At 51.8% G+C, this 27,820-nt stretch overlaps 1 protein-coding gene across 2 annotated transcripts in view; it reads right to left on the bottom strand.

The window, feature by feature from the left end:
- The window catches only part of Grik3 (glutamate ionotropic receptor kainate type subunit 3), a 220,002-nt gene that overhangs the window by 23,411 nt on the left and 168,771 nt on the right, over positions 1-27,820 (bottom strand). For both annotated transcript variants that reach the window (XM_076565053.1, XM_076565054.1), the window contains exons 9-11: positions 24,789-24,902; positions 16,232-16,435; positions 1,084-1,307 (exon numbers count right to left, since the gene is read on the bottom strand). In XM_076565053.1, the coding sequence (XP_076421168.1) occupies positions 1,084-1,307; positions 16,232-16,435; positions 24,789-24,902 (542 nt within the window). The remainder of the gene's footprint in view (positions 1-1,083; positions 1,308-16,231; positions 16,436-24,788; positions 24,903-27,820) is intronic.

Here is a 27,820-nt window from a genome sequence, read left to right as displayed (position 1 = left end):
AGGGGGCGGAGAGTGGAGGGTGCAGAGGGAAAGGGGGGCTTTCAAAGGAGGCTCTAGAGGAAAAAGGCGAAACACCAGGCCCTTGGATCTCAAATTGCCTCTCCAGAGAAGTTTCTCTTTACACCACGTCAGCCTTTAGAGAAGAAAGGACCCAGGGCAGAGGCAAGGATGGGGCCTGGAGGGAGGGGCAGAGAGCTCATATCTGTGAGGGGCTGGGGAGCTGGAGGCGGGAGGTCAAGCAGTGGCCAGAGGCATGCATCACAGACAAACGCTCAGTGACACTAGGTTCGAATCCCAGATGTGTCACTTATCGCTTGTACGGCCTCAGTGGGTCTTGGGTGTCTTTAAGGGAGGCTGCCAGAGAAAACTGAAAGGTGGCAAGGTGCAGAACAGGGTGCTCGGCCAACATTGAGCATTGGATAAACATGGGCTAAATCTGCTTCCCTCGTGACCCATTTCCAATAACCACCAGCAAGGATGTACTTCATCCGTTTCCAATGAACAACACAAGGGTAGCCTTGGTACAAGCATGGATTCTCACATATGAGGCACACGTGTGAATGAGGCGGTGCATAAGCATGGATCCCCGGCATACGTGCGCGCGCGCGCGCGCGCGCGCGCGCGCGCGATGTTTCTGCATGTGGCATGCACACAGCTGGTGGCGACTGGTTCTCCTGCGGTGGTGTGGACGGACGCTTAGGTACAATTTGTTTTTCCATGTTTTAAGCCACTCAACAGGCCCATGCAGGGCCCTTGGGTCTGGCCTGCCATGCTAAGGTGCCTGGCTCAGGTGGTGCTATCCTGGGCAATGGTCAGGCTTCTCCCAGCCTGTTCTGGGCACCAGGGTGGGTGCAATGACCATAATTGAGTTTTGGACATGGACCCGAGGGACGATTGGATGCTTCACACCCAGGGAGTCAAGGAACACCCCCTGAAGGGACAAGGGATCATTGCCACAGGGAGGAAAAGGATGTCAGGTGCCACAGTAATCCAGACCTTGGGCCTTCTGAGCCAGGGGGCACGCGCTTAGCTTCCTGTGCTTTCCAGCTTAGCCCAGAGCTTCGGCCCAAGGCACAGCCTTACCTGGCGATGACGAAGAGGACACAGCTGACACCCAGGTAGGCGAGGAGCACGTACATCCAGATGTCTGGGGAAAGGGGGTTGAGGAAGGAGAAGACACTGGGGTTGGTACCATTGGGCTTGCGGTATAAGATGCTCACGCCGAGGGTCATGAAAGGCTTGGAGAAGTCGATGGCCTTCTCTCGGACGTGGGTGATGGTTAGGGGAGCCACGGCCAGATCTGCCTTCTGTAACAAGACCACAGGCAGACAGACAATGAGCAAAACCTTGGGCTAGAGGTGATGGAGAACCCCCCTCATGGATCGCAGATTGAAGGGGTGCCGGTCATCCCAGGTGACCTAACCACTCCTGTGTATGTCCAGTGTGCGTGTGAGTGCACGCGTGTATGTGTGTGTAAGCGTGGAGGCCAGAGGACAACCTTAGTGTCATTTCTCAGTTTCAGCTGACCTGATTTTTTGATTGTGAGCCTTAGCCTTTCACGTTGCGCTGTCTCCCCAGCCCTGACTTTATTTTCTAAGGCAGACTCCCTCACTGGCCTGGAACTCCCCCAGTAGGGTATTGCTGGCTGGCTGGCAATCAAACCCCAGGGATCTGCCTGTTTCTGCCTCCCTGGCACTGCCCCCACACCGGGCCCTTTCCCCCACATGGGTTCTGGGGACAGAACACAGGCCCTTGACTGAAACTTCTCTGCAGCCCGCTTATTCACAGCTCACTTTCAACACTGACTGACTCCCGTGGCTGGTCCGTGTCCAGGGTGTGGGGGAGACAAGGATGTACATACAGTAATACAGGACAACTTAAGCTTTGTTGTTCAAGAGCTGATGGATGAAGAAGAGGGCCGGGACAAAAGCATAGAGAGAATGAATACCTATGAGGCCCCTTCTCAAGATGGCACTGTCGAATGAAGTCAGCTTCCCCCTCCCAATCACTTCCTGACCACTTTAGCCCATCCAGGATGGTCCCTGGATCCTAAAACCTGCTCCAAAGCTACTTAGACCAAGACAATGCTCTCCTTGGGAACCGGGGAGATGGCTCAGTCAGCCAAATGCTTGTTGTGCAAGCTCGAGGACCTGAGTTTGAATCCCCAACGCTCATGCACAAAGCTGGTCACCAAGAGAGTCCATAACCAGACCCCAGAGCTCATTGGCCAGTTAGTCTAGCTGGTTGGTCAGCTCCAGGTTCAAAGAGAGATCTCATCTCATAAAATAAAGTGGAGTGTTATTGAAGAAGACAACTGCTATTGATATACATGTGCACATGCATGCACATACACACACACACAAGCATGTACACACATCCACTACACAGAACACACACAAAACAAACAAAAGCACCCTCCTTAGAGGGTGTGGGTGGACAAGAAAGTGAATGAGCAAGTCCAAGGCTTCACTAGCAGGGGTTAACATGGAGGCAGGAGAAGGGAGGCTAGAGAAACGATATGTTAATACAGGACATTACCTCACACATTTAAGGAGGGGTGTTCTGAAATTTGGTCTGAGGTTTTCCTGATTAAAAATTAAAAAATCCTCCCTCTGCATCTTGTCTGTGGTTCTCATAACACAAGGGCCCATTAAACACTGTCCTGTTCCTATGCCCCTTTCTTTGCCTCCATGGTGGCCCACAGTCCCCTCTCCTTGTCTAATTCTTCCCATTGTTCATATTATTTCACACATGCTGCCTCTTTGAGATCCCTCCCTGGCAGTCTTAAATTCTCGATTCTCACGAAACTCGCTCTTTCCCAAGGGAAGGTCTGCACTGCTCAGTGTGCATGGCTGCATGTCAGCAAGCATGCATCTGCTTATACACATCCTCAGGGGGTTCCTTGCATGCTAGGGCTGTGGCTGACCCACTGTTCTCTCCTCATCTCAAAGCCCCTCCTTAGACTCTGCAATATTTAGCAGTGTTTCCCTGGAAAAGGCTGCCTCTTAGGCTCCTATGGGTATTTGTGCCTCAATTATGAATCAAGGTATCACTTCCCTTCCATACATGGGCATAACTGAGGGGAAGAGGGATGCTAAGGCCAGCAGTGAAGACCCTTAGCCAGGAAGGAGCATGCTTCTGAAAGACTCTGCCAAGGCAATACCTCTAAGACAGCCACTTGATGGATTGACCCATCCATCCACCCACCGATCCATCTATTTATCCATCCACCTATTATTTCTCTATCCATTCTTCTGTCCACCCACTTACTTGACCACCCATCACCCACTTATCCATTTATCTATCCATCATCTATCTGTTTATCCATATATCTACCAACCTAGACACCAATCAGTTGTCCATCCATCCACCAGCCCACCCATTTTTCCACCCACCCACTATTTAATGAGATCCATCAGGAACTAGAGAGACAGAGTTGTCACAGGCACAGTTTCTGCTCTCGTGGCTCTTAAGGTCTAGTAGGGAACATGGGTATCAATCAAATTGTTTATCATATCAGCACTAACTCAGACTCCACTTATCTCAGAATAGGAACAAGTATTTCAATAGAAATCCCACCAGGAGAGAAGGCTAATATGTGTGAAATCCTAGTCTAGACCACTCTGTGAGTACCCCAGGCTTAGAGGAACTAGGAGATACTCTGATACTGGTATCCCCAGTGTTTCTCCTTCTAATGCCACCTCTACTCCCCAACAGGGATACTCGGGGCCAAAGGATTTGGTAAACTTCAAAATCCAGGAAAGATAGCCCATGGAGTACAAGGCACCTGCCAGGAAGATTAATGATGACCTGAGTTGGATCCCTGGAACCTATATGGCAGAAGGAGAGAACCAAGTCCCCAAAGTTGTTCTCTAATCTCCAGCCGTGAGACATGACATGTATACATGAGCATGTACTCACATGCACGGATGCAATAGACAAACAGACAAATAAGTGTGAAACAAATCAACCCCCATTGACGGAGGGATAGAGGGAGGTAAAGCTATAGAAAAGACCCATTACACTGAAGCCTATACTTTTATAGATTTTTGAGTGTGTGAGTTAGAACTTGCCTGGCTTTATAGCCACAGAAAAAGGGACAGGGCAGCTACCTTAGCTACTGGACCCCTCTCAGTTCAGGGAATGAACAGATGGATGGGGGGAAGAATGCTCAGGGACACTCTAATTAGACTGTCTAGTACATACTTGATCAAGACATACTATACTCAGACACTGGCCTAGCTGGGATACAAGAATGAACCAGAGACCTGGTACAGTGAGTTCTTATTTTAGATATAGACATGATTCCTGGGTAGCACATGAGTTGAGGTGAGCACCCTAAAGGCCTCCTACAGTCCTGAAGCTCTAGGATCATCTACAATGATGGTGTGAGAGGGATCTAGTGGTATTTGAGTCTAGGTTCCTGCCTCCCCTAGCCTAGTCCCTTCAGAGGACGCTGAATTGGTAGGTTCTGTTTGACTCCAAAAGTAGAATGCCCTGGTTTCTGGCTGGTCTCTGAGAATGGCCTCTGGGTTTGCAGTGGCTTCTTAGACAGAACCTCTAAGTCGGTGGTGGAGGATCCTCCTTGGACTTTTGACAGCAAGATGCATGAGATCAAGGTGTTTGTGCACAATGTTTATTTTGTAAGAATGTCCCAGGGGCTGAGGAAGAAGTCAGCCACAGGCCCCGGAGCGGTCTTTCTCAGGGCCTTCAGCATCTCCCTTCCACTCTTCCTGCTTTCTGGCTCTAATGGGGTTGGGCAGCAGAGACGTCCATGGCATTCTGTGCCTACGGCAGCAAGGTAATTGGCCAACGTGACCTTCTCTGGGAGTTCAGATGAGTGTTCTCCCTTGGGCTTCAAGAAAGCTGGCATTCTCCACTTCATTTTTGGCTTAGGCAGAAAATACTATATTTCACTGTTGGTAACGATTTCCCTGAAAAAGGCATTATTTTGTCCAACTTCCCTTGAAAGATTGGAACAGATGTCAGGCCTTCGCGGTTTCGGTTCATTACTCAGAATGAAAGGCCCAGTCTTGGCGGCTCTTCCCACTCATGCATACTTCTTCCAGCGTGATTCATGAAATCACAGGCTGTCAGAGCTGGACGAGAGACCTTCAGGAACATCTGCTCCAACCCCACATTTTATTACAGAGGGAAACTGAGGCTTGGAGACGTGTGTTCATTCCTCTCATGTTACAAAAATCATGACCTTGAGCCAAACCAAACCAAACTTTGACTTGTCCCCCGATACCTTCAACAACTTATAGATGATATTGTTCCTCTCCTGTCTAACTAACTTCCTTTCTGTATATCTTCTAAACATCTAGGCCAGGCAGGATGCCTTCCGAAGACATGGTTTTATCCCTATAGGTAGCTTTCCACTTGCCAAAGTTCTGCTGAGAGGCACCCAGTCCAGCCCTGCTCAACCTCCCCTCCATGCATGAAGCCATTTGATCTTGTCTACTTGGTTCCATCCATCCTACATGGATGACATGATTACCCAACTCCAACTCTGTATTTTGGCCCTTGACATTCAGTACTTCTGACTTCCGTCTGGACCCTGAACTTGTTCCTATAATAAAACCTGGGCCACCTCCCATCAGGCTAAGAATGGGATAGATGTCATGGTCTTAGTGCTGGCACTGGCCACCAACTGGCCTTTCCTTAGGACAAGAAATTTTCTTTGGAGACTAAGGTCTAGTCCCCAGGGCCCCTGCTCGCTCCCTGGGTTTGGTGTTCTGTTGGCACTTCCTGTTGGATTCTCCAGTACCGTCACCACTGGTTCCATATCTCTATGCTCTCTCAGTGTGCCTGCCTGCCCAGACAGTCAACTGCTATATTAAAATATTAAGAGCTGCCATCATCACAGGATGCTGCCTACAGGCCAAGCGTCGTCAAGTGCCTCATGAATTCCTCCCTAGAGCCCCAGGAGGCAGCAGGCATCACCACATTTTAGATGACTGATTTGGTGGCTAGAGCAGGCAGGATGCTTGTTCAAGCTGGTGAGTGGCTGAGCCAGTTCTAGTACCCAATTCATTATGACTTTAAAATCCAACATTTTACCACACGGTTGTACAAGCCAAGTAGAGTGGTGTGATGCGGCAGTGGCATATAGCCTTAATTACATTCCAATTCTGTGACTGTGAGCTAATTTGGAATAAGGTCTCGCAGATAGTATTCTTGCAGAACAAGTTAAGAGTTAAGACGGCATCATGCTGAATTAGGATGGCCTCCTCCCAACAACTAGTGCCCTTCTAAGAGGAGACGCAGATACACCCAGGGAGGGGTGTGACAATGGAGACAGAGGCGGAGAGGGCCCAGACACAAGTCAAGGAGCACCCAGGGCTGCTGGCCACATCAGAACCTGGGAGCACGGAGCCCATTCACCTTCAAAGCCTCTATTGACACCCGGTTTCTCATTCCTCTCCCATAGGAGGATAAATTTCTGTGTTTTTACGGCCCCTGGTTGTCATTTGTTATAGCAAGAAGACTAATACAGCTGTCACTTAGAGACTGTGGAGAACAGAGCTCCTTCCACTCTGCTCTCAGCCCTGCTGCCTGTGCCCACTGGGCCCTGTCCCAAGCTCCATGCTGCATTCCTAGGTACCCGGATTTTACTTTGGCCTCTGACTACGCCTGTCACCAGGGCTTCGCCGGGACTCCTTTTGTAGCACTTGATGGGGTTTGGAGTCCTAAAGCCTTCCAGATCCCTCTTCTGCCTCTACAGTTCCCAAGAAAACCACCCATGACAAGTCCCTTTCTGATAACCAAGAAGGGACTTGACTGGTCCCAGGAGCTCCCTCCCTCCCACGTCTCTGGTATTGGGTGTTCCGGCTTGGATATGAAGCATCCCCCCAAAACGTCTATATGTTGAATGCTTGTCTCCAGTTGGTGGATCTAGTCATCGAGATCCTCATGACTGGAAAATGAATGCCTTGAACATATCAATGGACCAATCCATTGACAGAGTCACACTTCAATAGAGTTATTAGAAAGGGAGACCTTGAGGGAAGTAGGTCACCAGGAGGGGGTGTGTGCCTATGAAGGGTGTTTTGTCTCTGCTTTCTGTTTAGCAGGAGCTAGGAGGTGAAGGTCCACCTCTGCTCCATGCTTTTGCGTCCAAGATGTCCTGCCTCACCGCAGACAAATAGCAGTAGGCCAAGCTGACCAAGCTGCTGAAATTTCTGAAGCTGTAATCCCCCACTAAAGGGTTTCTCTCAAGTACTTGCCACGCAAGCACCAGGGCTTGAGTTTGAAGCCTCAGAGCCCGCAGGAAGTCAGGCATGGTAGCAGACATCTACAATCCCTGTGCTCCTCCCGTGGGATGGAAAGGAGAGATAGGAGAATCCTGGGAAGTTCATGGGCCAGCTTAGTGTATTCAGCAATGAACAAGAGACTGTCTCAAACGAAGTGGAAGGTGGGACCAGCATGCAGGGTTGTCCTGACTTCCACATGCACACCGATAGCTTGAGAGTGCCAGCAGCCACGCACGCACACACATGCACACAATGCAGATTTTTAAAGAAATGCGTTTCTCTGTTTATCACCGCGATGAAAAACTTGATTCACACAGGGCATTCTCAGAATTCAGCTATTGCACTGTCTCTCAAGTGCTGTTTCCCTAACTAGATGCTTTCCATCCGGGCGGAGGAAAACAAGGTACCTCTCGAAAAGCATGGATAGCAACCTGACAAAACATCTTTTGAGTCCCCGCATATCTGTACAGACCCGGAGAGCTGCCAGGCCAGCCTCCATGATCCACCTGTCCACTTTCAGAACTGACAGCAGCCATGATGACTGACTGAGCAATGATGTGTATACCATTCCAAGGCCCGGGAGGCCCCATTCCTGCTGCCCCGCAGGCTTCATCCTGCGCCAATGTCCATCAGAAAGAATGGCAGGTCCAGCCTGCCTCCCAGTCACTAGAGCCTGGGATAGATGACCCATTTTCTGTCACTTGGAGCCCTGTCCCCAAACTCCACAAGTCCTGATAGTGGTATCAACCAGGACAGGGTGGGACCTGCCCTAGCAGAGCCCAAGGGGTATGGAGTTGTGACCGCCCCCTTTGAAGTAAGTCGGGTTCCCATTATACATCCCACAGCTCTCCTTCCTACTTGTTCCTTGCCGCTCTGATCACAACAGAATTTTTCTTTGCAAGCTATTGTTTAATCTCTGGTTTCCCGTCAGTATACAAACTCCAGGAGGGCAAGGATTAAGCTAGTTCCCCTCCCTGACGTACCTCTCAGGATTAGTGCAAAGCCCAACATAAGGTGGAGTCTCCAGGAAATAGAATACCCACCCAACTGAGTTCGATCCCCAGGACACACCACCACTACCACCACATACACACTGTGTGTGCATGCATGAGCGTGTGCATGGACACATACAGACACTCAATCCTCCCCCTTATCTTTCTCTCTCTCTCTCATTGTAAATAAAATAATGGAAGATCTACCTGCCAAAGGTCCTACTTTGCCCTTCCCCCCAGTCTAATGGATTGATCTTGGTCTCAGTTTCCCCACTTAGCATGCATACTTCTCCTGATGTCAAATTAACTCTGAACATTTGCTGCATCTTTCCAGAGTGGGAACTGTTGCCTATGTGCTGGCCCTGATGGACTACCCTGCACTTGGTTCCTCTCCCCTGACCACTCAATGGATCCCACCACAGACAATCTTCGTCTGCAATGATGTCCGGTGTTATCTGTTTTTACTGCTCCCACCTGCCCGTCCCACCTCTGGGTGAGAGTGCATCATGACTTGCTTTGAAGTGTGCTGGTTCAGGGCTGGGGACAGGCTTGGGTAGAGCCCTCCCTGGCCCTGCAAACAGGGCTTGGGACTCAGGCACACGGGCCAGCAGCAAGGTCTGGTTCTGGGGAGGTAAGGGACAGCATACAATCCAGGCAGTGAGCGTGTGTCTCTGTCAGCTGCTTCTCCTTTCACACCTGGAGGCTGGGAGAGCAATGCTCACAGCCCTATAGCCCTGCAGCCATGACTTCTGCAGAATATAGCCTCCCAAGTCCTGTGTTCCTTCACCTTATTCATTACCACAGTCTGTGCATCAGGGACCAGAAATGACCTCATGTCCTCCTTGTGTTAATCTAACTACGGCTGGTCAAGAGGACAGCAGTGACCTCCTTCTGCCTTGCCTGAGTCTCTCAGACCTTCCTCTAGGGCAGCGATTCTCACCTGTGGGCTGCAACCCTACTGGCAAACCTCTATCACCAAAAAATATTTACATTATGATTCATAACAGTAGCAAAATGACAGTTATGAAGTAGCAACGCAAATAATTTTATGGTTGGGGATCACCACGACATAAGGAATTATATGAAAGGGTTGCAGCATTAGGAAGGTTGAGAACCACAGCTCTAGGGATTTCTGGGACGGGTCACAGCAACTCCTCACTCTTTTGGTCCACAGAACCTGTCTGGGAGCCAGAGAAGCTTTCCTGACCAGCTGCCTTCGCATCCGCAGCATCAGCCTGGCTGGACACTCAACCCCACCTCCTGCTTAGAGATGAACACTTCCTGTGGCTGGAGATGAACATCCAGTTATCCATTCATAGTCTACTACTCACTTCCCAGGCTAGAATGCAAGATCCTGAGGCTGGAGGGTGGGGGGGCCTTGCCTGTGTTTCTCCTGTATCCACAGCATCTAGCAGGAGGCTTCAGGTGATATTTGCCAAATGGCTTGACCACTGTGAACACTGGGAAGGCTTCAAAAAAGCCACTCAGCAAGCCCCTCCTGAGATGCAACACGATGATGCTCTCAGAAGTGCACTGAGTCGTGGATGGTGTCTGCTGTGACACCCTGAACCAGCTGCCAATGTTGACAGTGAGCACTGTGGCCACCAGTAACCCCAGAACTGGCATTCTGAACAGTTCACATCAATCTAACTAGATGAGGGACAGGTTCTGGAAAATCCCCAAATGTCAACTGTCAAGCCCTCCATCTGTGGGGCATGCCCAGGCCTCCTAGGCAGAGAATGCCTGGCAGTGGTCTCTCCTATGACTCCCTGAGCTCCCGATGCCATGTCTTTCCTGCCATGGTGGACACCTTCGGACTATGAGCCTGAAAGCTCAGGTATTTCGTCACAGTGATGAGAAAAATAACTAACGCAGCCTCACAGCTGGAGCTTCTCCTGCCTGACTCCATCTTCTTCAGCGTCTCCCGCCCTAGATAAGTAAGGGCAGGCCTTTGTGCGGCTCTGCACTCTACGAGCCCAGGGTGACACTGTCACTGAAGATCTTTGGGCTGGATGAACAGGTCCATGATCCCCTGCAGGGGACCTTTCCTGTCTCAACCACTGGACCTATTTGCCTCTGTCTATGAAGCTATCCTGTGATTTCCCTCTGTCTATGAAGCTATCCTGTGATTTCCCTCTGTCTATGAAGCTATCCTCTGCCTGGTCCTCCTTGGCACCTGTTCGTCCGACCCTTTTGCAGGCCTCTTCCTAGGCTGAGTTCTAGAGCTGACAGTTATATGGGAAATCTCAGCAGGATACTACATCCTTCCTGCCTCCCTGACCCGCCTACCCTCTGGTCCTCCCCGTATTTACTCGGACAACCTCTTGAACTTCTCCAACACTCTTTAGGTCCAGCTCTGGGCAATCTGCTGCCATGACAACAGTCCACTTTCGCCATTGGCTTCCCCTGCCCTAACCGTCCTGTCCCTGAAGCATTCTGACCTGCCCCAGGAGATCTCCCAGCATGCCTTGTATTCAAGTGCATCTGCCCAGCCTGAATGAGGTAGGTTGGGCAGAGCTTCTTCTGGACACAAGAATAGGGCTTGGGTCCAACACTAGCAGGAAAACAATGGACCCATTAGGTGATGAGGTCACAGCTTTGACACCAGACCTTCCTCAGGTACATTTTGGATGTGAAGCTGAGTCATGACCCACAGCTATGTGTCTAGGCAGGGTGAGCAGTCCATGCCCACTTCTGAGTCTTTCATTCACCAATGCCTGCTTTGCATCCAAGTGCTGGGCACTGGCCAGGCTAAATGCATCAGGGACTTCTGTCTGAAGAGTCCAGCAGAAGACACTGACCCTCATGGCTGTACCACTTTCCCTGACTATACTCTGCGATAGGTGGGTAGAGGGGACGTCTGGGCATGGCTATTTCTTCACAAAGGAATGGTGACGTATCAAGGTCACCCATGATCATTCTTTGTCCCCTGTCTTGGTGTAAGCTTATCTACAAACCAGGGAAAACTCTATGCCATACATCTCAGGCGTGAGCCTGGTCTCAGTGACCTCCCTATCACACTCTCCTGGTTCTCCTCCTTGCCAGGCTAGGCATCCTGGACAGTCTCCCCCTTCACTATGATCTGGCTCCCTCCTCACAGCCTATGGTTAGCCACCTGCTGAGAATAGGGTCCTAACATGCATTAAGTGACTTCTCTAGGAGGCCTGAAACTTGGAGAAAGAACCAGTGTCTCCCCAGAGGTCTACACTAGAATCCACTGCCTGGTCCTTCATCACCACCCTTCCCCGACCCCTCCATTTACCAGTTCTCAGCCTGCAGCCTTCATGTTTCCTCAATGGGCCTCCAGCTTCCTCCTTCCCCTTGCACCCTCCCCTCTGATCCAGGCCTCAGCCACATGCCCAGGCCGGCTCCAGCTTGACTCAAGAGTGGAGAACTGTTCCTCTAGAGACAGGCTGATGTTACCTTCTGGCTCCACATCCTCTACTGGTGCTCTGTAGCTCTCAAAGTCAAATAACTCAGCTGGGTATGTACCTCAGTGATAGAATACTTGCCTAGCATGTGGAAGGTCCCAGGATCCATCCCCAGAATGGGAAAAACATTAAACAACTCAGTTCTCAAGGCTAATATCTCATCATTCTCTCCATCTGTGGCCCTCCATTGGCTTTGGGCTCTCCCTTCCTGGGGTTTTCCTTCATACCTCCCAAGTAGGCTCCTGGGTACCTGTAGCAGGCCATGGAAGCTCTAGATGGCAGGTGGGGGTTCCTGGTGTAAGAAAACACCAATATTCCAAGCAGAGTGGTACTTTACTGTATGCCTCAGTTCCCTATGAGTTGGACGGATGTCAGCCAGCTTCCAAGACTTCCTGTTTAGAGTCAGGTGGGAAGGGTTGAGGTCCTAGTCGGGCTTGGTTACATCTTGTCTAGTAGGATGACTGGCTAATGGGCTACTTCTCCCACTGCTACCATGTTTGAGCACAGACACATAAGATGGGGAGGCTGAGTAGATGTCCACACGCTCCAGAAGAGAATTTGATATTGCTGCTGCCGTTGTTGCTGTTATAGCATTGGCGGCCACTGCGGCTACTGTTTCTGGGGTTACCATTTCATAATTGCTTACTACAGCTAGCACAGTGGAGACCCTGGCAGCAAAAGTAGCTACCACAGTTAGTTAATCTTTCATTCTATTGGGCATGATAAATTTAATTCAATAGTTATATACATTTCGATTGGCTTTGAAAATTATAAATTTATAAACTCAAGTTCCATTTGCTTTTGGGATACCATCTCACAAGGACTCCTTACTCCAAGCAGTAAGGCTCGTTAAGGAAGGGAATGGCTCAGTTGCCTTTAGCCTACTGGCTATGGGTGGGATAGGACCTCTGTTGGTCTTTTCTGTGTCAAACACACAGATTGCAAGCCCAGTGCCACTTTGAGATCTTTGGCAGCAGTTAACTCTGCAACTCACACACGATTGAGCCTGTATGATAATGAGTATTCAGAGACAGGTAATGCCTGGGGGACACTCATCAACCTAAGACAGAGCGTCTGTGTGGCCTGAGCAGGTGTCTTCATGACGGGTAAGGTGACCTGCTGATGTCCCACACAACCTAAATCAGAAAGCTCATTTTTTAGTAAAAGGGGGACCTGTAGGACCCTGGCCCCCATTTTGGGAAACTGTTGCCTTGCTTGCTGACCTTGACCTTGATATCCTCCCTATGCTAACTCCCTGCCAGGTTCCACCCTCCTGAATGCTTAAGGGAAGTTCCTTGTCTGTGTATCCTGCATAATGGGCATTAACAGCTTAGATGCAAGATTGTAAAATATAGCAATAGTGAACTTCTGCTCTCTGGGGTTCTCCCATTGTGCTGTGAGCCTGTATTTAAGACCTCTTCCCTCCTTCAATAAACAGCATTCGGCATTAAAAAAAGATGGGGAGGCTGCACTTGGTACAGCTAGGACTGAGTAGGATGCCTCTCACATATGAACGCTCACTGAGCATGAACCAAAACTGAGGCTCTGTAAGCATTTACAGTGGCGGGTGGGGGGTATGGGTGGGGGGCGCCGGGAGGGGGTGGGGTGGGGGCGCAGCGGTGGGGGGGAATGGAAGCTAGACGGGTTGAAGGAATCTTCTCGTGTGAGCTGAAATTCCCAGCCTGGAATCTGAATCTATTTCCATCAGATTCTAGAGTTGTCATGGAGGACTGCAGGCAGGGAGGCGAGCAGAGACACCTGGGAGGGGATGAGAGGGAGCAGGTAGCGGTGATGGAGAGGTCAGTAGAGACTGCTATTGAATAGCATTTGCTGCTATGTGGTTAACGGAAACTCAGGGAAGGGGAGTGTGTCTGCAGAGGGGTTTGCATGCTCCTGGTGCCCACCTCCCATAGTGCCAGCTCCTTGAATAGCCATGTGGCAGGGACCAGAGGCTAGCAGAGTGCCAGGGAAAGATGTTTTAAGTTCTGTTGGTTGGAGGGTCTGCCCAGGACCTTCAAATGGACCTCGGGGGGCAGATATTTCCAGAGGTGGGAATCCATCATCTTTACACTGCCATTCGGATCCCTAATAAGGAAGTAATAATATTGCCAAGTCTTTACCACGCTCTCTATGAGCTAGTGAGAAGACTAATTATCTGACGACACTAATAAATGGTTATGATGTTATTAAAAATGGCACCAAGCTAGGATTAACAGGCTCATCAATTGTAGGGAGTTGGGTTTAACAAGGTCCCCTGCATGTCCCATCCAGGCTCCTGGCCTTGATGGGTACTGAACCTCCAAAGCACTGCCCAGCAGGACGGAGGCTGTGGATGGAGGTTCCCAGTGGTTCCCCAGCAGAGGGGCACTGAGGGTCTGGTTGCTGCTGGCCTTTCTCATCATGTCCCTTTAAAAAGTCGGCTCTTCAAAGTTTGTGGGCCACCGAGGCGCAGCGGTGGCGGCAGGACCGACTGTTCAGCCCCTTCTCCATGTGCTCTTAGCCATCCCTCTTGCAGGAGCTCTGTCCTCTCCGCTCATATTCCCTCTGCAAATGCCAGGCTCCAGAGTCCCACTCACAAGGCTTGGGGGAGCGGGTAAGAGAAGGTGCGTCCGGTCCCGCTGGCTCATTTCCATAATAATTACAGTTATTACTAATAACAATGACAACACGGTTCCCCATTTACACGGAAGCCTGTAGCTCAGAAGCCCCTCCCCACCCATTGTCTCTTTCCAGCCTCACAGTGGGCAGGGGAAAGTGGAGACAGTTATCATCCTTCTCACTGTGGAGGCAGGAAACTGGAGCTTGGGGACACAAAAGGAGTCCTGAACAACTCCCTCCTCGGTCTCCAAGGAACAACTGTGAGGATAAAAATAAAAACAGTGGCATCGAGGACGGATGCCCTGCCAACTACACCAGGCGCACCTGCTAACTGAGTCCTCACAGTACCCCGGGGAGGCAAGTTCTGTGCGTGTCACCCCCCTTTACAGGTAAGGGGACAGACACATTCAGACCGTCCAGGGACACGTAACTACCACGTGGCAGCGTCAGTATGGGCTCTTCAGCATTGCTCCCTCCCACCAGGCTTCCATACAGACCATGTTTGCCAGGCCAGGGACCCTACAGGGCACTGGAGACTGTGCCAGCCGTGAGTGCACCTCCCTCCGGGCTCTGGGCCAGTGTGGTCTCTCTAGAGAGATCAAAGTCCAGGACCACTTAGGCACATCGCCTTTAAGACTCTCTTGCTTTGAATCCAGTCCACGACTGGGTATCTGAGGCCTGGATCCTATCTCCCTGCTGCCTCTGCCTCAGTCTCTGTAACTGCCTCAGTGGGCTGTTCTAAGGATGGGGGAGAGCAGGTCTGGGGCATCCAGGGCAGATCTGGTCCTTGCCTCCTTTAACTGCAGGCAGGCTCTCTTGCTATTGCTTCTGTGCTGCTGAGGAGCCTGAGATGGAAGGTGGGGAATCGTTCATCTGTGCCCTGTGAGCCTGACAAACAGTACCTGGTTAGATTCCCACACCTTCCTTAGTGGCCTTGGTAGCTACTAACTACTCCTGTAGGCAAAAGGAAGACAAGGAGCTGGTGTGTGTGTGTATGTGTGTGTGTGCGTGCGTGCGTGCGTGCGTGCGTGCGTGCGTGCGTGCGTGCGTGTGTGTGTGTGTGTGTGTGTGTGTGTGTACTGAAGAACTTCCTAGGTTATACACATGCTAACCCTAAAAGCTAGTTTTCAAACCTCAGATCTGCTGGTCCTGAGCCTGGACTTCAAGGGGGAGGATGCGTTTGCTGTTCCCATCACACAGGTACCTGTGGCCCTGCACCACTGTTCCAGTGCTCCTGGTGGAGGTGGGGGGGGGTGTTGCAGTGACCTGCACATATTGCTGAGGAAGGTGCTCAGAGGCTGGGTGACTTGTGCCTGTGCCCACAGCTGAGGGCCCCAATTCCTCTCTTGGCCTATGAATTCCTCATCTTTTCCCTCATGTTCTGCAAACCCAGGCTCCTCCCATGGCCTTCGCCCCCTTCACCCTGCCTGCATGGCTCCTTACTCCCCAGGTCTTCCCTATCCCAGGCAGAGTGCAAGGCTCTTGGTGCTGCCCAGTGTAGTCTTACTAACCCCTTCATGCCAGTCCTAAGCCCACGCCTTGAGTCATCTGTGTCACCAATGAACCCACAGTGACCAGAAGACGTGACAGCTCTGTTTCCATGTCCTTGAGCTGGATAGTATGTTTGCTTAGGTTCCTCAATCCCAGGGCTGGGACATCCTTCAAGGAGCAGAAGGCGGAGAAGATGCAGGAATTCTCTCCACAGCAACCTCACCAAAGATGCCTGGGGAGGGCCCATCATCAGAGAGGCCAATCTGTGTGCAGTGGGGATGTTGGGAGGTGGACATCCCAGGCCAGGCAAGACCTTGACCGGTCCCCAAGAACACACCCTTCACCCCCCTCTCCCCAGCCTCTAGATCTTCACCTGCTGGGGTGCCCAGATGTTCAAATGGCGCTTCGCTAGAACGTCCCACCCTGTCCTTACCCCGGCCTCCAGGCCCGAGCCCCGGCTTACGTGGTCAATGAGCTCCTTGACCATGCCGTTCCACTGGCCCTTGTCGTCCTGTGCCCCGTACTTGCCGTCTTCCACCAGCCGGATCTCATAGGAGAAGCCCAGGATGTGCGCCAGCTCCTTGAGCAAGTCAATGCAGTAGCCCTCGAAGCGGTCGTTGCCGTAAAGGGTCCTATCGGACTTGCGGAACATGACGAAGGGCTCCTCCTGTGTGGACAGAAGGGAGAGAGGGTGCTAGGCAGAGTGGCTGGGGTCGGGGTAGGCTCTGTAGTTCAGGCTGAGCTCGGGGTCTCTAAGTAGTTAAGGGTGACCTAGAACCCCTAATCTTCCTGCCTCCACCTCCCAAACGCTGGAATTACAGGCATGTGCCCCACACCTGGTCTAGGCTCTTGTGTATACACACACATACACACCACACACACACACACACACACACACACACACACGTTCAGTGGGTACGTGTGTGTATGGGTCCGTGTGCATGTGTGTGCAAGGACACATGGAGGACAGAGGCCAAACTTGGGTGTCATTGTTCAAGTATCATCCACTTTTTTTAAAATTTACTTCCACTTTAATAATAATAAAAAAAACTAACATGCATTAAATGTAGAAAATGTTTTAAAATATTCCCCTAGCCAGACATGGTGGTTTGTGCCTTTAATCCTAGCACTCTGGAGGCAGAGGCAGGAGGATCTCTGTGAGTCTGAAGCCAGCTTAGTCTACACAGAGTTCCAGGTCAGGCAGGGTGACATTAGTGAGACCCTGCATAAAAAAAGAAAAATCCCTGTAAAAAGAAAGTTACACATATTCATGTAATCGGAGTTAAACACTTGACGTTCACTTTGCTTCAGTGGGATGGAGTGGCTATCACACACCATCATGCACCCTGTTTATGTGATGCGGGGTGGGGAGTGGAGGAGGGATGGGGGGCCGAGGGGGCCTATCACTGGCCTGGAGCCTGCTGAGGAAGCTAGACTGGCTAGCTGCAGCATCCCAGGGGTCCTCCTGCCTCTGCTTCCCCAGCACTGGGATTTCAAGCACAAGCCACCACACCTGGCTTTTTATGTGGTTCTAAGGATCAAACTCCGGCCTCCTGCTTACACCACAGAGCACTTCACCAACAGCCATCCATCTCCTCTGGCCCTGGAGTCTTGTTTCTGAAAACATTTCAAATGGCTTGCTTGAATCAACAGCCCGGAAGCCAGGAGAGGACAAGTCCGTTTTCTGAAAACCAACTCAGTGCCCTGCAATGTCACCTGCAGGGACGGTCCCAGCAGGAGGGGACAGGGCTCTGCTGGTGCTAACTTAAGTGCCAGTGATCCCAGAGCTATCAAGTGGTGGGGCAGGAACTACCTGATTCAGTGTCCCAGGCCAGCGTCAGCCTGACCTTAGAACCTGTTAGGAAATCACTCTTGGGCTTCACAGTAGACCCACTGAGGCAGGAGCTGTGGCGAGCCTAGTGTCCACTCAAGTTGGAGGGGCGGCGCAGCCAAAGCCCTTCAGCAGGTATGGCGCCTTCCCGACTTGTTGCGGATCAGACACCGCTCCCGACACCGCTCTGTCCTCAAGGTCCCCTCAGTGCCCCAAGTCAGGACCTGGCCATGAGTCAACACTGACTTCAGCAGTAGCTCCCTCTGCATGTGGCTGTGCCTCTCCCAGGGGTTAGCTGGTCCTCAAGAAGGCAGTTTGTGGGTCCAGAGATGCCTGTCCTGTGTCAGGTGCTGGGAAGCCAGTGTGAGGCATAGAGTAAGGCTTAGCACTGTCTGACTTCTGAGAAACACAGCTCTGGCTGCACCACAAACGAAAAACTAGGGGAAGAGGCAGGAAGCCCATGGGGAGGACCGAACCGATAGCATCCAGTTGGAGATGCTCAGATGTGGCATGATCCAGACGCCCCAGAACCCAGGAAAAAATGCAAGCCCAGAATTCTGTGGGCCTCAAGCACCCATCCCCACCCACAGCTCCCTACGGTGAAGTCTGGGCATGGCTGATCTGAATCCCCCACCACCCCCTTCCCCCGCCACCTGCAAACTCCACATCTGTTGAATTACTACTTTGTACCATGCACCATTTTTAACTTTTCCAGTTCATTTTAAGTCTTATTAGCATGCAAAATAGATGGTCTTATCCCCATTTGATACGGGAAGAGAAAGACTCAGAGAGGGTCACTATATTACCCAAAGCCACACAGCCGTTGACAATAAATAGTTCAGTTTCTGACCTACCCAACCAATCAGCACTCCCCCGAGCTCCTTTCTTTCTGCCCCCTAGGCTCAGACTCTCCTGTTCTCGCAGGTCCTGAACTCAGGCTGAGAGCTGCCATCCATTCACCTGCTTTGATCTCTCGGACCTCAGTCCTGACCCATCCTCTGGCCCTGGCCTGTGAGCCACCTTTCCCCACACCCACTGAGGCACCTTGCTCTTGTTTAAACGCCTCTACCCCTAGCCGAGAGCCCTTCACTGATGGGACACACGCCCACAATAACACAAGCGCGTACTTAGAGAGGTGTCTCGTTGTTCTCCCCACTGACTGGGCACTTTTCTTGACCCCAGGAGCCCCTGGGATAGGGTGGGAAGTGGAGGGCTCTGGTGACTGTGGTTGGATGTCCTCAGGGACAGAGACCCACCAGTGCCTTAACCCAGGCTCCTGCTGTGGCAGGTGGGCTGTCCTTCTGCTCTGGTCTTTCCCATTGTGCCATCCAACCTCGTGACCCATCTACTCAAGCTTTCAGGGGTCCTACAGGGGCTTCTGAGAAAGAGCCAGAGAGCGCCTGCATCTTGAAGGGGTTTCTGACCGCCCAGGGAGTCTGAGTACAATGCTTTCTGGTCTCATCACACAGAAACATGGACCTTTGGGCTAGCCCTATCCTAGACCTCAGGGCCTCTGGTGCTACCCGCAGCCAGGAGCCAGACAAGCAGCTCAAACATGGGGGAGGGAAGCCCATGTGGACCCGGGTCAGGGGCTCAGGCTGAATGGAGGCAAGGGAACATTGACCCTTCCCCAGGTAATAGTGCCCCCCACACCCCGGGCATGGGGCTTGGGGTGGGCTGTCAGTCCACCTACCCCTTTGATGGACGCTCTTGTGCAGTGGACAAGCTGCACCCCTGTACCTGCTGGCCCTGACCTTATTTAAATTAGGCAAAGAATTAGAGAGAAGGTACTATCTTTCCCAGGGAAATTGCCCGGATGGGGAGAGATGCCCAACCCTCTTATGTAGAATGGAGATTTTGACAGAACCTATCCTAACAGAAATAAGGATAAGATGAACCCACCTGGGAGAAGCCCTCAGTGCCTGGCACATGCCAGCTGCCACTATTACTGTTATTGTTCTTATTATTACTATTCACACTCATGCCTTCTTCCTGTGTACTGACTGGCCTGTTACTTCAGTGGCCAGTCCCTCTTAGAGACCACACCCCATGTCATCAAACAGTAACAATCATGGCTACCAGGGGAAGTGGCGGGAATCATTTGGGAAAAGCCCCTAAGACGGCTCCCTTCCTGACCTGCCCCCTCCACGCCTCTCCTTGGCCTTAGCCTCTAAAATTAGCACTTCATTTGTGAAGCCACCACAGCCCCAGAATCTATACATCTCCATCTAAATACGCTGCCTTCGGAGCAGCTGCAAAATGCCATTAATTTCGGGAAGTGCTTTGCGGATGGCATACATATTTAACAGCTGAAGCCCAGGGCATTAAAATGGTGCTCGCCTTAGTAATGCGTCTCCAGCCCAGCAACATTTCCTAGGGGGTAATTCTCAACTCTGAGACTACTTATTCATGGACTATTTCACAATTTATTACTGGAAATGTCCAGACAGCCAGTTCACCGGCTCCTCAGCTGCTAATCGATTGCTCAGTGAAGGTGCCCTCAATTTCATAACTTCACGCTCTCCTATTGCTCCGGGAGAAGAGCCGTGGGACCAGGGGTAATATTTCTCCTCAACAAGTCACCGAAAACAGGGGTCCAGAAAAATAACCTTTCCCCACTTTCTGTCACAAGGCTCTCCATCTGGGCTCGCTACAATCACTTAGCAATAGAGAAGCCAGGCCTAGAGCTAAGCTTCTCCTAGATACAGGGCCACAAGGTTGCAAGAGGAGGCAGGGAGGGGGCAACCCCGAGAGAAGAGGGGTTCAGGGATTAGCCACCCAATAGCTGGGCCCGAGTGCCCTGACTTAGGCCAGGTCTCCCCACGGTCATGCACACGTGCACATGTATGTACACTGGCAATATGGCCCATATGCTTCTGTGTGCTTGCTGCCTATCTGACCCTGCTTAGACACAGACCAAGAACCCAGACCTGAGGGCTTGGCTGCTGCAGCACAGAAAAGAGGGCATTCAGAGTCACGTTTCTCGAGTGGGAGGATCCAGACTGGCCCCTGGCCTGGCTTGGTCTTCCTGGCCCACATTCTGGCTTTGGCTTTCCCCTTCTCCGGCCCCTGGGTGCTGGGGGCCAGCTTGCCTGGCACTTGAGTCTATGTGGGTCACAATGTGCACACTGCACTGGTGTGTACCCAGAGGCCATTCGTGGCCCATCCCAAGAATTCACACCCACCTACATGCACCCCGATTACCACTCACATCTACAGCCGAAAGTACCTTGAACCTTCAAAAGCAGGGCCCCAGGAGCACACACTGCCTGAGCTTTTTCGGTGTGAGCTGAGGTTTGGGTGCATGCATTTTTCATGAGATTGTGAAGCGCAGAGGCAGAAGAGAGGCCAGGCCTGCAGGGAGGGTGGTGGGGTAGGCTTCCAGCTTTGGAATGGGGATCTGTCCCGTGCTCTAGGTGGCCAGAGGGCACAGTCAGGCTCCTGTCTGTCTGTCCGTTCAGGGCAAGGCACCCTGAGTACCTAACCCCAGAGGTTTAGAACAGTGAGAGCAGAAGATGGGGTTGGGGAGCTGCTGTGGCCTGCCACATCCCAGGAAGACAGGTGCCCTTCTCATCAGGGTTCTCACCTCCAGGTCCGGTCCCCTGGGGCAGAACAGTTTGATGTTCTGATCCTGTGCCTTGGTACCTGCCTATCACTCAAAGTGTGGTTGCCTTGACAACACCAAGGCAAGACAGGCAGGGGCCTGTGCTCTCAGCAGGAGGTGCCGGCCCCGCATATAGGCAAGCCAAGCAAGGGGCTAAGTTTTCAACCAGGATAGTTCAGCCAGCGCCAGGCTGAGTCACTCCCTAGGATGTGTGTAGCTGTCCCAGGGATAGGTAATTAGCCTGATCCTAGGGCCAGGAGCTCAGACTGTGGCCAAGGGAGGGGAGGACACAGAGGCCAAGCTGGGGCATTGTGTCTGAGAGGCTAGAGCTCTGAGAAGGTCCTGGGTGGAAGTGGTAAGTCTTAAAACTATACAGCAGAGTGTAAACCTGGAGCAATGGGGGTGGAGTGGGGGATGGCGGGTAGGCCCAGGAGTGTAGACGAATTTCTAAACAGTCTTATTAATAGAAAGCACAGAGCCAGATATAGGGGCGAAAACCTGAGAGATCAGGGAAATAGGAAAACCTATTTCCTAACCTCTGCAGCTTCCAAAGTTGGTGAGGTGAGGTTAGCTGTGGCTTTCCCTGTTTCCCCCGATCTCTCAGGTTTTCATCCCTAGATCTGGCTCTGTGTTTTCTATTGATAAGACCGTTTAGAAATTTGTCTACACAGGAGAGCTCGCTGGGCTTGAAAAATGTTCAAGTGCCAACTGAAAGTTCATAACACAATGTGCCCCACTGCCAGGAATCACCGTTCTGACTGTGCTGCCTTTGGTGAAGCTCAGGGCTCAGTCTGTGGCCATACATGGTTAGTGTGTTGTAGCCAACCTGAGTTCACCGGGTCCTGGATGAACAGCAGTCATTACAATAACTGCACTCACCCCGCAACGAGTTTATCCAACATCCACCCTCTGCACTCTAGGAAGTAGGTGTGATCACTTCCACGTCTTCCTTATCAGCTAGGCCACAGGCACAGAGCAAGAAGCTGCCTGTCTCAGGCCCATGCATTATGTCAACAGAGAAGCCAGGACTCAACCCCAAAGTCTCTGCTCTTCGCTACTGCTCATTCCCTGTTCCTACAGGTGCGCAAGAGCTGTTGGGTCATTTCTACCCAGCTGACTTGAGGCTGAGGGGCAGTGGGGCAGATGGAACTGTGTCCAGGCTATGAGTCAAGACTCAAGAGGGGATTATGTCCCCCCATGTCCTCCTCGGGTTCCTGGGAGCCAGCCAGTTCTGGAGATGGGAGCTCTGGTGATGGAGTGAGCCCAGCAAGTTAAGGACCAATGCTACTATGGTGAAGACTGACAGGTCAAGAGCATGGGTTGTTTGCCCGACTCAGCTCTTAAAAAAAAAGACCTTGTGCCTCTTCAGAATATGTTCTTTGTGTGGGGGGTGGAGGGGGGGGGAGGTGGGCGCCTATCCTGGAACTCAGTATATAGCTAGGGTGGCCTTGAACTCACAGGGATCCACCTGCCTCTGCCTCCTGAGTGCATTCACCACCAAGTCCCAGCCAGTTCCACACCCTTGAGACAGAGCGGCTGCCATCTCAGTGAAATGTGACCCTGTGGCCTTCCAGGGCGGCTGGGTTTTGCATCCTGTTGGGGAGTCCTTAGCGCATGCTCCCTTTGGAGTCTTGTTTGGTGGCTGCCTCCCCTCAGCTCCTCTAATCATCTCTCCTCCTCATCTCTTCAATCATATTTCTCTCACCTCGTTTTAATCTTGCCTTGCAAAAAGTGTTTTATTTATATCTCACATTTCATGCAATTCTGCTTTTAATCTTTTACCACCTTTTTATTATTTTATTTTTACCCTTTTATATTTTAGCGTTGCCACACTTTCATCCCTTTGCTTTCTGACATTTTTTTTTGCTTGAACATTTTTTACCTTGTCTAGCCAGCACTGTAAATTATTTAATTTTTCTTAATATCTTCCCTTTTTATCTCTCTCCTTACCTTCATTATTCTCCCTCCACCTTTCTATTTAGCTCCCCCCTTTCTGCCCTTTATCTTTCCTATTTTTATCCACATTCACATTCCTTTAATTGCTCATCAGTCTCCCTTAAGTCCCTGGATGCTTTTTGTTTATTTTTATCATTTATCTTTTACGTTAGTTTTTCTCCTGTTCCTGTTGAGCTCTTTTTGACTTACGGCTTTAGTATTTGTCTCCTTAATAAAAAGCGGATCCCTAAAGGCTAGAAGGTTATATGATTATTTGGAAGACCCCCGGGGTTCTCACTGCCCCCCCTAAAGGGGTGATGACCCCTCCCTGGCTCTCTTCCTGTGTGGCTCTGTCAGCAGCCTGTCCACCACACTCATTCAATCTCTATGGGCTTTAATGGGGTTTCTCAGTGACCATGACCCTGGGGGCTGCAGATGAGACCAATTGTTTAAAATTCCCCTCAACATGTATAGTACTGCAGAGTCTTTGAGATTCCTGGAAGAATGGGGGTATTTTATAATTGCTTCACGGTTTCATGGTGCCCACCACCCAACCACTGAATCTATGCCTGGTGGGCATCATGACAGTAGAGGGGAGGATGGTCTAGTTTGGCCTGGCTGAACTGCCTCAGGAGGGGACGTAGGGACAGCCACCTCCCTCCAAACACCATGGAAAGCTCCCAGTGGTTGGTTCCAGGCCTCCTCCACGGAAGGCTTCCTTAATCCTAATGCAGCAACACCGCTTTTGTGTAGAGGAACAAGGCCAGGTATCCAGGTATGGGTCTTACAGATTTAGTTGCTATATTCTAAAAGGTTGACTTGGGTCAGAACTGTTCTCAAAGGGGTCAGCTTCTGCTTGGCTGTGGCGAGGCTCCTTTCTCCAAGGGTAGCCCTGGGGGAAGTAGGGAATTGTCCCCAAGAGCAGTGTTGTGACATGGGTAAGGGGAGGGCAGTGGCTGACAGCTGCAAGGTGCAGGGAGCCTGGGAGAGTCCATGAGCCACTCCCTGGTTGGAGTCCTCAGGAGAACAAGGGCAGGAAAAGAATGGATGGCGTGGGGAACCCTGGCTAAACTGCCTCAGCTGGGGAGGCAGGCGGGAGCTGCCCACATCTAAGTACCCCGGAAAGATGAGACCCACTGACTCATCACAAAAAGAAGATGGGATGTGGCTCTATCCAAGGGGAGAGGATGCAGCTTCCGGCTCTCGGGATTTATAAGCCCTGTGCACTGTGGCATGTGTACCGTCTCCTGGGGCTGTCTGCTGTGGCCACAGCACCTGACTCAGCTGGAGGGGCTCACACGAAGGGCCTTGAGGTGGGAGAGCAGCCCCCTAGCTGTGACGAGCAGCCACTCCTTTGTGGTCCTACTGAGCATGCAGGGACTCCGATGTGCAGGTAGGTGAGACGGCAAACACAGGTTTCTCTTGGGGGATGGGGAGAGGTCCCGGGTTCCAACCTCCTTCTAGGAGCTTTCTGAACCTTCCTGGAAATTTCAACTCTCCTGTGATCCACTTTGCTGCTTTCTCCTGGGAGCCTCCTTAGGGGTACCCAAGATGTGACAGGTGGGGGATGGAGGGGTCTCTTAGGTCAGATGGCCAGGCCAGTCCACGTCTAGGTCAGACAGCCTTTCCAGCAGGGCCTGAGGCGCTTACCAGCACAGTGGTGACGATGAGCGACCTGTTGGTCAGAGAGTCGGTGACATTAGGACCTCGGCCTTTGGCAACCTCAGTGATGTTGAGACCATCAGCTGGACTCCACACCCCAACCTGGATGGACAGACAGACAAAAAAACAGGTACTGAGTCCTTCCTTTCTCCACACCAACAAGGCCATCTGCTTCCAGCCATCACGGCCATCACTGTTGTCACCGTAAGGATGTGTTTTGAGTGAACGATTTTGATGACAAACCCCGGTGCCATGCCTCCTCCGAGGAGACTTCCCGGTGCCAACCTTTCCTTTTCCTCTTGCTGATAGAGGCTCAGCTGAAGGAGACATGCAGAGGAGCTGCAGGGAGCTGGGAGACAGAGCAGATACCCAGCAGGGACAGAAGGGCCAAGGGTCCCAGGCTAGGCCAGGGCCTCCTCCTGACAAGACACTGGGCACAGAGCTGCCTACTCAACGGGTTCCTTCCAGCCCAGACACCTGCAAAGGCCCGCTCACCCTGGAATGATGGTGATGCCCCCATTGGGAAGAGGGGGACGTGCTCCACGTGTGTGGACTTAGGGAAGGGGGAGCTTTGGGTGAACGGGCAGCAGGCCAGCCTCGGAAGCTGTTTTGGGTGATAACGGAAGTCCTGTGAGCTGCACTAAGGGCGAAGGCAGTTGGCTTTGGGGTTTCCCCTCTAAAATGGGCGTATACCCTGGCCGCCATGGGAAACTCCTCACAGCATCCTTACCAATATCAAGTCAGAGGCTAAAGTCAAGGAAGGAGAAGTAGGGTTTAAAAGTCATCCCGGGGGATGAGAGGGCTCAGCAGGTAAAGGCTCATGCTGCCAAGTCTGATGACCTGAGCACGATCCCTAGGACCTACGTGGTAGGAGGAGAGAAGTGACTCCTGAAAGTTGTCCTCTGGTCCTCACAGGGGTACAGTGGCATGATTCCATACATGCACACACGATGAATAAATAAATGCAATAAATTCTTTATAAGTCATTCTAAAGCCCCGGGGCCTCTTGCAGGTGCATTCTGAGCAAACCGCCCAGCTGGGCCTCGTCTTGGCTCTTCTCTCAGGGAAGGCATCAGCACGCCCACTCTGTCCTTGGCCCAGTTGGGGGTACTCAGAAAACCTAATCAATTAAACAGAGAGGCCAAGAGCAAACATCCCACTCAGAGAGCTGTGCACTACAGATAGCAAGAAGATACGTAATTATGCTTGGGTAATTCTGCCTTAATCCTCCCAAAGCCACCGGCTGGAGCTAGCTGGATCAGCTCTGACCCAGCTTAGCAAACAGAACAAGGCAATGAGAGGCCGTGGCTGTGGTGGGGGGTTCAGCGCACTCTCTGCCTGCGCGGACCACTGGAGCCACGAGGAGAGGAGACGGGCAGATGGGACTGGAGAGGCTCTTCTTTAAAGTGGGCCAAGTTCAGTGCGGGGATGCTGAGCCGAGGGCTGGGCGCTGAGCAAGAGGGCTACTAGGTACAGGAGGCACTCAGCAAACATCTGTCCAGAGGTGTGTGAACAGCAGGGAGCTTCAGGCCGGCAAGCTCTTCTAAGCCCTGATAGATGCCGGGCATGATGGGAATGGAAGAACAGGAGTGAAGTGGTTGTCTGCTCACAGGCCCAGGTGGCTATGACTGGGAGCCTCTGGTGGGCACCCTGTAGGCCAACCTCCATCCAGGGATAATAGAGTTTTCCTTGAGTATTAGCTACGGTCAATTTGTACCAGCTGCCTGGAGGGCTGCTGGGAGATAGATGCTGCAGGGTGGGCTCAGATGAAAGAGTGCTCCAGTGATCAATTACTGATGCCTGCCACGGGCACAGGAGCGGAAAGCGAAGGCATGTGTGCTATCTATCTACTATCCCTAGAATTTGACATTGTCCCTAGAGATGAGTGGCTGAGAGGGCAAAACCAGCAGGACAGCTACCTGTGAGCGCCATGTCAGCTGAGCCACCGCCCGGGAGGGGGCTGCTCTCCATCACTGGGGGACTTAAAGATTGATGGAACTCGTGGAGTGTGCCTGAGGCTGGAAGAATGGCCTCGGTGATCTTAGAAACGGAGGTCTCAGCCCCTGTCCTTGGGAATTAATGCCACCATGGCATGAAGTAGTTGTGGATGAATCATGAGGATTCCTGGCCACCCCTCTCTATACGGTGAATGGGAGGACACAGGAGAGGATCCAGGAGCCATGGCAATGGGTATATGGAGGCCAGTGCTTGAGGCCAAGCAGAGCCAGGTCCATACCTGGGAGAACAGATGTCGCTTTCACAGCAAGGGCACCAGGGTGGGATCACACTCAGAAGTGTTGGGGGGGCCGGATCGTGAGTCAACTTCGGGGCATTTCAGGGAGCAGAAGAGACTGGGCTGGGTGGGGAGGCCAGCTGAGGAAACTCTCAGTCTCAAAGGCCCCAAGGAAGGGCTGCAGCATACTGACTTGGAACTGGGGAGCCATGGGCAGGGCAGAGCTGGGTTTGGTGACGCTCCGTCTGTGTGTACATTCAGGATGGATGAGGGAGGCGGAAAGAGTGTTAGAAGAGGCCTCAGTAGAGGCTGAACCACGCATACAGGGAGGGAGGATAGGAGTCTACCCTGAAGGACCCTCTAGTTTCCTGGTCACTGCTCTCCGTATCTTATAAATGCTGTATCTCAGGGCTGGAGGGGAACTCAGATGGCTCCCAGGGACCAGATGCAGTGGGATGGGTGTGGCTGAGCTGCCGGCTCCTCCAGATGCTGAAAACTGGGGCCTCAGGTTAAAGCCCCTTCTTGGCACAACAGCCTGACTTTAACAGACACGCTGAAGGTTCCTGGAGGCCAGAGAAGGCCTCATTAGAACATTCCCATGTTGGCCAGATGAGAGGCCCTAAGTCTAGATAGGACTGCTTTCTTGGACTGAATGTTGGAATCAGTGGTCTGAGAAGCTGGAATTGTTGGGGAGTCCAGACCCCCAAAATTTAAAAATCTCTTTGGGGTAAGGATTTTTTTAGTCCCCCAGACAAGCAATCTCTCCACATTTGCTTGAATGTCTCCA

This window comes from Peromyscus maniculatus, chromosome 2, assembly GCF_049852395.1.
Source record: "Peromyscus maniculatus bairdii isolate BWxNUB_F1_BW_parent chromosome 2, HU_Pman_BW_mat_3.1, whole genome shotgun sequence".
In the NCBI taxonomy this organism is placed as follows: Eukaryota; Metazoa; Chordata; class Mammalia; order Rodentia; family Cricetidae; genus Peromyscus; species Peromyscus maniculatus.
The sequence above is the reverse complement of the archived record's forward strand: the minus strand, read 5'-3'. Positions and strand labels throughout refer to the sequence as shown.